Source organism: Charadrius vociferus, unplaced genomic scaffold (genome assembly GCF_000708025.1).
Source record: "Charadrius vociferus isolate BGI_N301 unplaced genomic scaffold, ASM70802v2 scaffold368, whole genome shotgun sequence".
Taxonomy (NCBI): Eukaryota; Metazoa; Chordata; class Aves; order Charadriiformes; family Charadriidae; genus Charadrius; species Charadrius vociferus.
In genome coordinates, this window is record NW_009649714.1 from 476,219 (window position 1) to 491,021 (window position 14,803).

Consider the following 14,803-nt stretch of genomic DNA (forward strand, 5'->3'; position numbering starts at 1 on the left):
AGGGGCGGGGCGGGCTGGGTGCCGGCGGCGCAGGCGGTCGCTGCGGCAGAGCGCGGGCAGCAGCGGAACGGAGTGGAGTGGTGGGTCGGTCTGGGTCAGGAGCAGCCATGTCTCTCTCCAACAAGCTCACCCTCGACAAGGTGGACGTGAAGGGCAAGCGGGTCGTCATGAGGTGAGGAGCTGTGGCACGCCGCACGGTGGCGGGAGGAGCGGCCCGGGCTTGGCCGGGAGAAGGGCACCAGGGGTGGCGGCCCCTCAGCACCGGCCGGGCCCCGTGAGGAGGGCGGAAGGCCGCGGGGCTGGGGGGGTGCGTCCCGGAGATGGAGGGGGGCGGGAGGGGGGATGGAGCCTGTGTGGTTGTCCATGTGTTTCCCCCCACCGCTGGGTCCGGGAGGGCCTTCCTGCAAGTCCAAAAAGCGTTGCAATAGAAAAAGTGAAAATACGGCTCTGGCCAGCTATCCAAATAAAACAGCAATTCTCCTTTTCGCCGTAAGGGTCGAATCGCGGGTATTCAGCACATCCTGGTGTAAAATCCTAAAATAGAAATTCGTAGTTTATTTATAAAACATCAAGGCCTGCTGAAAGCTTGATGTTGGAGTTGCTGCCAGATACTGGGAGATAAGGGCACATCCTGCTCGAAATACGCTCATTGTGGGATTCTTTGTCCAAGGTCACCGTAATATGACTAAGTGCCTGTTACCTTGCTTGGTGAGTGGGCAGGTATGACAAAATTATAATTTCTCTTCCCTGTAGTCTGTGTCAGACGACTTGCTCTTTTTATCTTGTCTCTCTGCCATCTTATTTTGAAGTAGCTCCCTAGAAAATTGGTTACCAGAAACTAGCTCCCGTAATGAGTACCAAAGAAGTTAGCTCAAAATTTGCATGCGCTTCCTATATCTGGTACAACAAAAGATAAAAACTGGGGGGGGGGGGGGTGCCATCGGCATGGTTGGGGGGTTGCCATCTGACTGGTTTGGGGTTTTTTTTTCGTTTTCTGAGTTGTGTTACAGAGAACAGTCTTCTGTTGGCAGAGGATGGGTTAGCCAGCTCTTAGTTTCCTGTGGTTAATGGACATAACTGTCTTTGCGATTCTGTGACGAGCTATTAAAACTGAGTTGAATCAGCAGATGATGTGCCAGTCTTTGTGTTTCCCGCCTGCATCTCATTTCCCTGAAAAGAATCACCCTGTGCTCTCATTACTTCTAAAATCGATACTTCTTTTTTTCTACTCATATTCCTCATCAATTTGGCATACTCATAACCTGCTTATCTTCCAGTCCTAATGCGGAAGCTTCAAGACAAGTTGGGAATGGGGAGGAGAAAGGGTTCAAGGGAAGCTCAGATTTCAGTTGTCCTGCAGTGAGGAAGAAGAGTGAGCTGAGTCTTTGTTGCTCTGATGGCTATGTAAAGCAAAGTATTCTTTTATTCTCTCATTTTAGAATAATAGCACGATAATGGTGCTTTTCTTTCCCCTTTCTAGAATTAGTCCGCTCTGCTGTGGGGCTGCCAGTTCAATTTCTTTCTGCTCAGCTACTCCTGTTTTGCTGGCAGCTTTGTCGTTCTTTCCATCTGTTTCTCGTGCTCAGCAGGCTACAACAGAATTTAAGCAACTTCCTGAATTGTGTTGCTCTTTAATATAGACACAGAATGACGAAGGGTAAACTGTAACGCCATATTTCACTTTCCTCGCTGTGATACGCTGTTACAGTCAGATGTTCTCTTCCGTTTGGTAATTCTGTGAGTAATTTCTGCCTTTGCTGTTACGCAACACAGCTTCCTGCGGCTGCTCGGCAGCACATGGGCACTAGGTATGCTGGTGAGAAATGGCTGATGAAACTCCTCCCTTCCATCCCTTCGTTCCGGCGCGAGTAGGGAAGTTACTTGTAGATCTTTCTGTGGGAATGTGATAAAGCTGCAGCACTCAGCTGCAGAGATTAGACCTGCAGAGAATGGAAATTTGAAGTTGTAGGCAATTAACTGGACAGCTTCCTTGAGCTTGCCTGCTTGCCATACTAGTCCAACCAAGTAATTTAGAGCCCTCATTAGAGCACACAATGTCACTTGTCATTATTCGCCTCCTTTCCCTTGGAAGCTTCTAGTCAGTGATCTGAGAGCATGTTGTTTAAAATGAAAAGGTTGTGGGGAACTTGTTCAATCTCAGCTTTATTTCCTGCTTCAGCATCATTGCTACTGTGGTCATGAGCATTAGGATGTATTGGTGGCATAGCTTTACTAGGTCATTATACCAGATGTTTGTTCTCTGTGTTCTATTATTACAAGCAGAAATGGCTAATAACATACTGATTTCAAAATGGAACTTGTGTATAAGGCAGAGCTAAAAATTTTACTCTAATTGTAACATTGCTTTTCTAGCCAGCGCCTTTACCAGCAGGTTCTCTCACTCTTTGTAAAATTAAATATTCAACTAATTTCTTTTATTTCTTTTTTTTTTTTTTTTAGGGTTGACTTCAATGTTCCAATGAAGGATCACAAAATAACCAACAATCAAAGGTGAGCCATAATTTCCGTCCCAGATGGAAGTCCCAAAGTCTGTCTTCTCTCTGATTCTACCCCAGTTCTGTTAGCATTACCTGGAATGCCACCATGATTAAGCTGTCATTGCTTATACCAGAATACTAAAGGTGTCTCAGAGAAGGTCCAGCAATTGGTAATTAAAACCCCTGCAGCTATTAGCAAACTACACTAACTTCAAGGCTCCTTCTCACTATAGCTGCTGTGGAAAGCATATAGAAAAAGTCTGTTAATTGTACAGACCCTAAACTTCATTCTTTAGATATGGATGAGGTGTTGTGACCATTTCACAACCACATTCCTTTGGCTGTGTGTGAAAACTTCCTATGTTTGTTGGTAATATCCAGAAGACTTTCTGCCTCCTGGTTACCTTGCGGTTGTGTTAACTTGTTCACTTATGTTAGAATAGTTGCTCTAGTGCAGCATACAAAGACACAGGGTTTAGAAACAATGATATCAAATGTCTTATCTTGCTTGTCTGTCACTTGTGGGCAGATGCCAGTTTTGTTCACCGCAATACGCTCACTGCTCAACATTCCCATCATCTCTTTATTGGTTCAGGATCACAGACTAAACCAGGAAGCCTGGTAATGTTCAAGTGTGTCCTGGCATTTCTTAGCTACAAGCAATCAGCAGAATTTAGATTGCAAAATGCATTTTACTTCTGTGTCTTACATCGCAGGGAAGATAACAGTGAAACATGCTTCCTGGACCATGCTTCAAGATTGTCATAGTCCCTAGGAGAGGAATAGGTTGGGTTAGCTCCACAGGGAAAGCTCTGCTCTGTGGGATGTGGTTAGTTGCCTAGACATTTGTTCTAGCAAGGAAGCCCAGTGTTGCTTTTGGAGACTTACTGGTGGTGATGCCCTGTGTCGTGGTTTGGGCTGACCCGGCCATCAGGTAAGCGATAGATGCTTCCCACTACTCCTCTTCAAAGAGAGAGGTAGAAGAGGGAAAAAGAGACTTAGAAGTTTAGAAGAACTACTTAATTTTCTTTTTATTTATTATTAATGTTTCATTAATGAAATATATACAAAACTGTATCGAGCTCCCAGGACAGTCACCTCACCGGCTGGCACTGGGGAAGCCCCAGACTGGACTTGGTGATGGATGGGGTCTGGGTTCCAGATCTAGGATCAGGATCAGAGGCAGACGAATAGACAGAGTCCTCCTCGGATGCCGGCCATTGAAGAAAGAGGGCTGACCCTTAGATGCCTCAGCTTTTCTATTGAGCCTGAGGCAGATGGGATGGAATACCCTGTTGGTCAGTTTTGGGTCCCCTGTCCTGTCCGTTCCTCCCCGCAGGTGTGACCCTTCTATGCTGTTCTGCTTCCGACCCTCCAATGGGACACGTAACAAAGTGAGCTGGGGCTATACCTTATAGCAATAGGTATAAGCAGGAGCCTCTCTGCATACCATGCCTGGGCATCAGCTGTAAATGTAGGTCTTATCACTCTGAGAGCAAACAGTGTCTGCATAATATGCTGCCGATTTCAGTAGTTAAAAGAGGTCCAGCTAAAAAGTAAAGTTACTGAACAAAATTGGTCCTGTTTTACCTCAAACCAGGGCACCCTGCTGTCTTTTGGTGAGAGGTAGGCTGAACTGTGTCAACTCCAGAGGTAGGATGGACGTCTTAAGTAATTGTTCTGCCCAGTTCTTGTGCTCCATTTCTTTTGTCATTTTTGAGGGACAACTCCGAGGGCTCTTGTGTAAGTGGTCACTTAAGTCTGCTTTGCCTGGTAAACTCTACTTGAATCCTTTTTAATTTGTATTTCTCTGCCATTACAGAATCAAGGCGGCAGTTCCTACCATCAAGCACTGCTTAGATCATGGAGCCAAGGCAGTGGTTTTGATGAGTCACCTGGGTCGCCCGGATGGTGTTCCCATGCCTGAAAAGTTCTCCTTGGCCCCAGTAGCTGTGGAGCTTAAAGCACTCATGGGCAGGTGAAGTAGAAGAATGGTCCAGCGTGCATCAGGCCTTCTGTGTCAGCTGACCTGAATCCTTTCCTTTCTGAAAGGAAGAGTCACTGGTGGGATGACAGTGTATATCTTGTGTTTGCAGGGAGGTCTTATTCCTGAAGGATTGTGTTGGTCCTGAGGTGGAGAAGGCCTGTGCTAATCCTGCAGCTGGCTCCATCATCCTGCTAGAGAACCTCCGATTCCATGTAGAAGAAGAAGGGAAGGGGAAGGATGCTTCAGGGAACAAGGTGAAACTTCAAGCCTAGCTTTCGTGCACACGTGCTGTGGTCTTACTACCTTGTTTACTGCAGATTGACAAGGAGCCAGCAGCCTAAAATGCTGTTTCTGAATTTGCTTTCAGAAGGATGTCAGAGATCTTTAGCTCAGCATGTCTGATCATTTGTACCATCCTGTGCAAAAGTTTGAGTCACGTGCATTGAATTTCCAAGATGAAATAGCTTAAGTGAAAGGCTATAGATGACTCTGCTGAAGGTGGTGTAAAAGAAGGAAAAAGGAGCAAAATAGGCTCGTACAGGAAATTGGGTGCTGCTTATTGGACTTTGGGATGTCTAAAACAAGAAACCAAGGTCTGTTGGAGACAGTTTGTTGCCATTGGGGCCATAAGAATGATGTTTCTTTCTTGGTTATCAGGCTAATGTTTTAATGTAATGTTTAAACGTTCTGCAGCATGGGGATTATCAAACCCTTTTATGAGCCTGTCTGCTCGTATGAGTAGTCATCTAGAACCAGGCTGCCTTGCACCTCTGACATTTTCTTGAAGGTCAGGAAGAGTGCTTGCCCCAGACAGCTGCTTTTCTTAGCGATGGTGACCCCATTGACTTTACGCAGGCCTTGGCTCCTTTCAGATGCAGTGCGTGGAGTGGAATGCTGTCATCGTGTGGTGCCCTTTATGGGCTGACACAGGACTCCTGTAGCTTAGAAAACTAGCCCAGAGAACTAGTAAGCCTTTGCGGATGGCAGTGAGAAACCAAGCAATTCTGTAATTATTCACTGCTAGAACTGTATGCCACTGAAAGCCAGTGTGGTAGCAGGGAGAAGAGCGGGGCAAGAATTTACTTTGCTTTGGGAAACATTTTCTGTGCATTTCTGTAATTCTCAGGTTATTTAGCTGAGTGTGGGCATATGGAAGCATGCACTACAGTGGAGCACAACACGAAAGGTGCTGTTGACAGACCCGTTTCTCATCCTAGCAGAGGTGAAAGTCACTGCTATGGAAATAGTGATGCAATACAAGACTGCAGATTACTAACTGGTGTTCAGAAACAATGGCTTTCCAAAGCAGATCAAGTAGTAGCGGTTCTTTCATTCAGAGCCGCTTGTGTTCTGCTTACAGATGTTACTGGTTTTAACAGAAGCACTTAATCTCTTTGTGTAAAACCAGGCAATTTACCAAGTGAAGGAGCAGTTGACAGCATTGTTCTATAATCTGTATAGTCTTGGCTTGTCTTCTGCTCAGGCTGTGTGAATAAAAGGGCACCCAAAACCATGCTGAACCTATCTGCCATGTATTAGAGTACCTTCCTGCCGTTGTGTCCCTGTGGTGTTACAGCTGGGTGCTAGCAGATGCCTTACTTGGGCTGGTGAGCTGATAAACCAGAAAGGTGCTTGGAGAGGTAATTGTTTGACTGCCAGTCTGGCCCATCCTTTAAACTAGGTCCAAGCAGTCACTTACTGTCAAAGTGAGCTCTGCTGTCTTTTCATGGTGGGAAAGAAAACTGAACTACATGAGCTGTCCCGTGAGGACTTGGTAGGATGCTTGGAGGATGGAGGAAAAAGTCTTTTACGAGAAATGCTTCTGTTCTTGCCCACTGCACGCTAAGCTTATCTCCAGCGTGCTGGTGTTGGCTGCTTTCACAGTGGCCTGTTGTGTGCAGTTGCTAAATCAGTCCTTCAGGAGCTCGTCCTTTTACCTGTGCCACTTGGAGACCACACTTTCTCTGTTCAGTAAGTGAGCATGAGAGTAAAGTAAGTTTAGCTTCATCTCAGCATTGCCTTGTCTCTGCGCGCTGTTTCCATATTTATTACCTGTGTTCACCACACAAAACTGGAAATCTTGGAGAGAGACTGAAAGGTTGGTAGTGTTGCAAAAAAAAAAGGCCTGCAGCAGCAGTCTTGGGGAGTTTAACACAGAGTTTAAACCATTTAAAACTTTTTGTTGGTCCTACTAGACTGAGAAAAGCAAATGAAATCCAGTGACCACAGGATGAACTGATGATTTTCTCCAGCTGGCCTTTTTTTGCTTTGGCTTACAAGTCAAATTGCTGTCTTTGACTTTAGTCATTCTTTCTCTTTTTAGATCAAGGCTGATTCTGCAAAAGTGGAGGCTTTCAGAGCCTCTCTTTCTAAACTGGGAGATGTCTATGTCAATGATGCTTTTGGAACTGCCCACCGAGCTCACAGGTGTGTATCCATTTTCCTTCCACAGGCTGAACTGCGGAATGATGTCTGCCATGGAAACGCATACAGCTTTACCCCCAATGAGTTTTAACTTCCTTTTGGGCTTATTCTGTTATCATTCTGCTGTGTTTGCTCCCGAGTAATGGGTTTAGTGGAGGTAGTTGTCAATAGTGTATGCACTTTCAAGTTCGCCTCTGGGAACAGGAAACAGCTGAAACTCTTAAGACTTGAATTGACGTTTTAGGCTTTGAAGATACAAAAATTACTTGCTTAGGACTTGTATAAATTGGGCTGCAATCACAGCAGACCTCTTTTCCAAAGGATTATTAGCTCCAGATTGATTATTCTCATGGAGCGTGTTTAGATATGTGTACTTGCAAACTTTAGTGGTCCTCTTTGAACTTGATTTCATCTCTGGTCTTGCTATGCTTATTTGTCCCTTAGCATTTTGGATCACTAGTTAACACTATAAGTGTCTTGATATCAGTATCAATTGATATCTGTGCAAAAACAATCTCGGAAAGTAAAAGTGTACATCCATCTTACCAAACTAGGAAAACAAACCCCTTGTGTTTGTTTCCATGCAGGTAGTAGTTATTCTCATTGCTGCAGCTGACTAAAGGATTGTCTTTGTAATGCTGTGAGACACGGGGGTCTTTGGACCTGTACCAATAGAATTTTTTTCCTTTCCTCACTCTTACTTTTATTCTGCAGCTCCATGGTAGGTGTCAATCTGCCTCAGAAGGCTGCTGGCTTCCTGATGAAGAAGGAACTGGATTATTTTGCTAAGGCCCTCGAGAGTCCGGAGAGACCCTTCTTAGCAATTCTTGGAGGGTAAGACTCAAGAACATATCAACTCTGTATTTCTCTTTAACTCCTCTCTAAGGAATGAAAAGTTATTTTGGCTTGGTTCAAACAAGTGCTTTCCTTTGAACTGTACCTACAGTTCAGATTTGTAGATAAGTCTTGAGATCTCTGTAAGATGTAGATTAGAGAGGTGCTAACTGACCATGTCTCCTCCTGTGGTGATACTATGAGGGTCTGCTTATCATATCTTCTGACCTCTTACATTCCTCAAATTGAGATAGTCCACAGCAGTTTGTTGTACAGATGAACCAGAAGTGCTGTTAGATCCACTTGATGGCCCTGAAACATTGTCAGTGACCTTTCCTCCACGGTTCAGAGTACAAGCATCCTGCCAGCTCAGCACTGTGTAAGTTGACACGATCTGTCGTTATGCAATGGTGACCTGCTGTAGCTGGATGGGCCTCCGCTCTCCCACAGCAGCTAGCGTGCAAAGAAACTTGAGGGTGCAAAACCGAGTGACTGCTTGTATGTAGAAATAATTTCCCATTGCTGCCAATTTTTGTCACATGTGTACTCAATTCAGCGCTGTAGTTTTATGGCAGTGTATTTCAGTTTATCAGGTGAATTAAAATACTTTATGAAGTAACACAAAGCTTGGACACTGTAACATTCCCATATTCTTGATAGAGGCATGTGCCTTTTTTGCACCTTTAAATGTGTTTTTTAGGAAGTAGTATTCAGTTCTCACATAAAGTTTTAAACTTCTACTATCACCTTGGTTATACTGAACAATGCTTTTTTTCCTTTTTATTAGTACCCTTCCAAGGTTTACAGCTGCAGGTGACCCATCAATAAGTGCTATACACCCCTCATTGCCTTTGATGGAAGTTACAGGTTTGTCATCAAGGGAAAGTTTGTTAGTTACTTTGTCAGATGTTTGAGTTAGAGCAGCAGCTAGGATGGCCAAAATGTTAAAATATCAGGCCTATTATTAAAGTCTAGAAGTGTTGTCAATGCAGTGGGAATAAAATAACCTTTTCACAACTGTAGTAACAAGTACAAGTAACGTGGAAATGAAATGTGTTGGCAAAGAAAGACCATGCGCAGGAAAGTTATTCAGTGCCAGAAGCAGGGTAAGTGCAAGGGAAAGAAATAAAAATCTAACTCACCTTTGCATCTCTTCTTGCCTGGAGCTGCACAGGGCAAGATGGGCCCTGCAGGGTTTTGCTGTGGCTGTGTCCCATCCCATCAACGCTTGTTTACAAGTTCAGCTCCCACAGTGTAGCAACATTAGCAACTTCATGGTTTAAACTGGGGTGGGTGGCTGGTTCACACCAGAGCTCTCCATTGTCACTAAGGTTGAATTTGTAGAGGCAATACCTATTTCTTATGATTAGGGCTGAAATTCATGTCATTATCCCTGTTCCAGAGATGAGGAAAATAAAACAAGAAGAGGAAATGGTCTTGTCTAATGTCACCAAGCAGGGCATGGTCAAACTAAGAATATAATGCAAGATTCCCGAGTGCAAGGCTAGATTTAGTTCAGGGTTGTTTCCTAAGGTCTTTTATGGAGCTTTCGTTTAGATAACAACAAAAATTCCATACATGGCATTAAAGAGGGAAGACAGGACACTTGTGTCTACTGCCGCCTCTGCCCTTCCTATATAAAGTAATTTTGGTATTGTTGTTCTGTTATCATTTGTTTTGTGTGCCAAAAGCAGTGATCTGCTTTTGGGCAAGGCACAATCATGCCAGCAGTTTGAAGCTGTACTGGGGTGTGATGGGGTGCCGGACCTGGATGGGTTACCGGAGATGGGCATGTGGTAGCTGGTACAGCGGATTTGAGGTTGGACAGCGGCTGTGAATGGCAGTGCTCTGATCTCTGCTCTGCCATGCTGGACAGTCCGGGGAATTCAGGCTCTAACGTGCCAAATGAAGTTTATATTTAAATGAGACAAAAACGGAGGGCTGAATAACGTAAGTTGATGTTTAATGCTGGCCTGCTAAGTTGCCAAATTCCCTTTCTGCCTGCTCCCAACAACTCCTTTGTTGGATCATTCTCTCAGAATGGCCTTGACACGCCACAATCACGATATTGCCATCACTGAATAGCAGTTGATTAATTCTGCTTTGATCCAAGAAGTCCTTGTGAGGCTTCATGCTGTCGTAGCTAAAGATTACTAGAGAGTAAGTTCTGTCTGAGGAGTTTTGGGCAGTGGCTACGTTATTCATTCTTTTTTCCTTCTCTCTCTCTCTCCAGAGCCAAAGTTCAGGATAAGATCCAGCTGATCAGTAACATGTTGGATAAGGTCAATGAGATGATCATTGGTGGTGGAATGGCCTTCACCTTCCTCAAAGTGATCAACAACATGGAGGTATGAAAATGTGTCTGCTCCTAGTAAAGAATATGGTCAGAATGTCCCTTATATATTCTGGTATTGAGAACTGGCTAACTCAACTCTGCAAAAGTAGGGAGCGCCGAGAAATTACTTGACAATCACTTTGTAAAAATCAGATTACTGCCTGTGTCGAGCTATGTGCTTTAAGAAAACAGTCTTTCCAGAACTGCCGTCTTGACTGCTGCTTTTCTCTTCTGTAATGACCAGTAGCTAAACAAATGCCTCTTTTTTACTTTTCCCAAATAATTTCTCTAGATTGGCAACTCTCTGTTTGATGAAGAGGGATCAAAAATTGTGAAGGACCTGATGGCCAAGGCAGAGAAGAACGGTGTGAAGATTACTCTGCCTGTTGACTTCATCACCGCAGACAAATTTGATGAGCATGCACAGACTGGGGAAGCCACGGTGGCTTCAGGCATTCTGCCGGCTGGATGGTAGGTTTTAATAGGCAAGGGACTAACAGAAGTAACAGGGTGGGAAGGACATCTCTTAAAGGAGTAGAAAGAGTAACTGTGATCCTTTGCAAATGTTTCTGAAGGCAGTCAAGCTGCGTAGAGTGTGTTGGTTTAATGAAATTAAAGCCCTGTTGTTTGTCCTGAATTTTTAAGTCTAAAGAAGCTTTTGTGAGATTTGGATTAAAACAGCAAAATTCTTCTAAAACCTTCAGATCTGAATGCAGGAGAAATCCCTTTTATTGGACTGGAATTTAAGTAGTGTTGGCAAAAGTTTCTAACCAAGGCTTCAAGCATCTGACATTGGTTTAAAAATTATTTATTCATGCTTGGAAGATAAATACCACACCAGATTCCACCCTACTGCAGCAGCTGCTGGCAGATCTTTCTGTTCCTCAGTATGCAGTGTGTACAGAGAAATTCTTGCTTCATATCTGGGGATGAGGGGGAAGCTTCTGAGCATCCCAGGTAGACATTGGGGATTTGGGATAAGAATCAGCAGTAAGTGTGTCTGTGGCTTCTCTTGCTTGTCTTAGGGCTTGGACTGTGGCCCTGAAAGCGTGAAGAAGTTTGTTGAAGTTGTGGGAAGGGCCAAGCAAATTGTGTGGAATGGTCCAGTTGGTGTCTTTGAGTGGGACAAGTTTGCCAAAGGAACCAAAGCCCTGATGGACAAAGTGGTAGAAGTAACTGGAAAGGGCAGCATCACCATCATTGGTAAGTAGTTGTATGTGTTTGGTCTTGTCTTTCTAAACGCAACAAGGAAGCTTCTGCTTGGCACTACCATGTTCAAAATGCTTGTCAAATTGTTTTTCTTTCCTCATGTTTTCATCTGTCCTGCAGCTCGTAGATAGGGCTTGAAAAACTGCTGTATGTACTAATGCTGAGTGTTTGGGAGCAGTACCAGCCTGTAGCAAGTCTGAATTTCTTGTGTGTCTCATTGATTTTGTTTGTACTGCAGGTGGTGGAGATACAGCTACTTGCTGTGCAAAGTGGAACACTGAGGATAAAGTTAGCCATGTCAGCACGGGAGGTGGCGCCAGCCTGGAACTGCTAGAGGGTAACTGTTCTTTTATCTTAACTTGTGTGAGCAAATTTGGGAGTTCTGGGTGCTCTACAGTGTGGTGATTTGAGAAAGCACAACAATAGAATGAATGTCTTTTCTGTTCCACCACGTGGAGTTGCAGTAGCTTTGGAGCAATGAGCTCCTCCTTGCTCTTCTTTTGTAGTCCTCCTAGAGGAAAGAAAATGGAGTATTCTTGCAAACAGCACAGTCTGCCGCTCCCAGAAAGCAAAAATGCTGGAATAGAAGATAAAAGGGCCTTGAGAGCGGGCTCTCTTTTGTACATGATCCCCTGAGACGTGTTAACCAGACTGTTTAAAATGCCCCGTTTCTGTTGGGGAAATCTCATCAGAATAGTCTCGAATTTTTGCCAGAAGTCTCCTTTTCAGTACATTGTTTGAAATTCCCTGGTTTTGGGGAGCCCTCTAGTGATCACTTACGAACCTGCACGGGGTACTTTGAATTCAAAATGGTGAGAATCTACAGGATTCTTCTAATGAGTTACATTGTACTCTAAACGAGTTTTCATTTCCTCTGGTAATTAGCTGTTTCCCAATATGTGTAAATTATCTAATGCTGTCAACTTCTCTGTAGAAGAGAAACTGCAATAAACTGCATTGCAGCTGTTAGTTTCCAGCAGTTATATGCGAGACAGAGCTTTTGTTTCTGTTGCCTAGGGAGTGATGGTAAAGGGAAAGAATGCAGATGGCTGGAAGGAAACACTGTGCAACCGATTTATTCAAAAGGACAAACTTGTCTAAGTTTTGGCCCAAAATGTGGGTTTGTGTGTGTGATCTTTTAAAAGTAACGGAAGTCCAGCTAATTAGAAAAGCTTCTGAAGATTAAGAAAAAAAGGGGGGGGAGGGGAACCCAACCCCCCAGCAAACTCATGAGTTGTGAACAGTGTTAAAATTCAGTACTGCCACACAGCTTGAGCAGTAGAAGGTAGGTTTTCTGAGGGGGGTGAAAAAAGGCAAAACTGGAATGGTTCCCTTTCATAATGGAAGTAGGACAAAAAGCTAAAAATGCTTCAGAAAATATTGAACTTTAATAATCTGGGCGCTCATGCTCAAAGATGAGCACATTCCTTGCTTCCATCAGTTGGAATAAGGCATGTAAATATCTAGACATGGGTGTTTTAGTCCCAGTAAAAGACTTGAGACTTGTAGGAGGCTTTGTTTCTTTTTCTTAACGCATTCTTAAAATTTCCACCACACACTCCAAAATTCTATTTACGCGCCACTAGGGATTGAAGAAAGTATGCAGCAACTCCCTAGATCCAGTCAAAAATCTGTTTGCCATCAAACTTAATGGAAAAAGATCTTAGGTGTTTGGATTTGACCCTAGCAGAGACTTGGATAGAAATTTACCATTATTGTTAATTGAGAATTGATGACTGTGGTACGTTAAGAATCTGTCTGCTGCCATACGAGTGTAGCTGTGCGCTGGATACTCACTCCAGCCCTGAAAAGTATTTACTGTGTGGAACAGTTTTAAGTGTAACCCATATGCCTTAAGAGCCACAGTTGTCAACAGGGGTGTCTATAGAGCCAAGCTCTTCCATTTTTACCCTACAATTTCTGATTTTTTTTATGTATGTTTAAATGTTGCGATTGCCAGTGTAAAGCCTAGTTGTTTGAGGGCAGAAGGATTCTTAACTTTATCGGTGGTTTTTTTTAACTGTGAACAGGTAAGGTTCTTCCTGGCGTGGATGCCTTGAGCAACGTGTAGAGAACAGAGTATCGCCCCACCGCCCGGTCCTGTGCACAGCCCCTGAGATTCAACACTTCAGCGCTTCTGTATTTCAACTCTGCGACAGGCAGATCACAGAATGTAAACCGAAACTGGACAGGGTTTGAGGAGAAGACAGCAGAGATATTTTACGACTGCAGTTTACATGATGTGGATTTGTCCACTGTTATCCCACTTGAATTAACGTAGTGAGTTTAAACTGTTGTTGTGAATTTAGAGTGTATATATTTATATTTTGCCTTTTCAAAGAGATTAATCCCTGTTAGACATGTATGTTTCTCAGAAAGGAGTGCACTGTGTAGCTTCAATGTTCTTAGCAGGCATTTTCATCACTTGACACGGTTCAGAAACTAGAGGGGACTCCAATTTTTTGGAGGCTGATTGTAATAGCTGCTGAATAAACATATTTAAAGTGCTCCCAGTTTGCATATGGTCCTTCTTTCTGATTTTTAGAACGGTCTACATTAAAATATCTTCTTCCTAGCATCAGGAGTCAGAGGTATTTTTCCTTTTTGCACCACTTACAATATTTGTAAATACCCTTTTATTTTTGTCCAGTGGATCTATAAGCACCAAGTCATCATCAAAGTGAACTTTGTTGGTAAGGAAGTAAATTTTTACAGATGTGCTGTTACGTTAAAACTTCCATGCCATCAAGTAATAAAGTAAGATGAAATTTTGAATGTGCAAGTAAAGTCCGAATTTAAGTGTTTCTTATCTAGAGAATTTCACCTCACTGTAGGCAACTAATGTATCTAATCTGAATATAGGGGAAACTTTGAAGACAGAGGCAGGTAAAAATCTGAGTCGCAGGTTAAAATCTGAGTCACAGGCAAACAACTGCAAAGCATCTTTGCTTAAGTTTGGGGTCCTGAAAGCAGTAAAACCAGCACAGTGAAACCACACACTTGGACAATTGGGCTCGTGTGTGGGTTAAGCACATCGCAGAACCACAAGTATTGTCAGTGGAGGACCACCAATGCGGTGCAAACGTATAAAGTTGGGATTTCCATTTTGAGTGTCATGCGTTGGCTTCTATGCTTGCTGCAGGACCCGAATGTGAGCACAGGGTGGCTCTAAACCAAACCCAGGACTACTCCAACTTCAGATTGGCTTCTGAGCATCCAAAAGTGTGTTCTGGATTATGTTAGCAGTCGTGGCTCTGCTTGTAAGAAGATGCAGTGCTAAACTGCTTGTGTATCTGCCTGCTGGATCAGAGAAAAGTAAGTGATGTAAAGCAGCAATTGCCTGTTTTTGTTCCTCGTGAATTCCCAGCGGTATTCTCAGGGTGCTTCCCAGGAGGTTTTGCACGGCCTGAATAGTATAAAGCAGCCAGGACAAACCATGGAGAGAATCTCTGAGGTAAGCAGTAAGCCACAACACAGAGTATGCTTTTAAGTTCATTTGTATGTATGTACATAATA

The 14,803-nt window shown here is 43.7% G+C and overlaps 1 protein-coding gene across 1 annotated transcript; it reads left to right on the plus strand.

Annotated features, from left to right (window-relative positions):
- Positions 1-14: 14 nt before the first annotated feature.
- PGK1 (phosphoglycerate kinase 1) lies at positions 15-13,800 on the plus strand. The gene is given in 11 exon segments (XM_009890719.1): positions 15-172; positions 2,461-2,511; positions 4,321-4,476; positions 4,595-4,739; positions 6,809-6,912; positions 7,624-7,743; positions 9,977-10,091; positions 10,371-10,553; positions 11,104-11,281; positions 11,526-11,624; positions 13,318-13,800. Coding segments are annotated over 11 exon segments (1,257 nt in total). The 5' UTR covers positions 15-107; the 3' UTR covers positions 13,359-13,800.
- Positions 13,801-14,803: the final 1,003 nt, after the last annotated feature.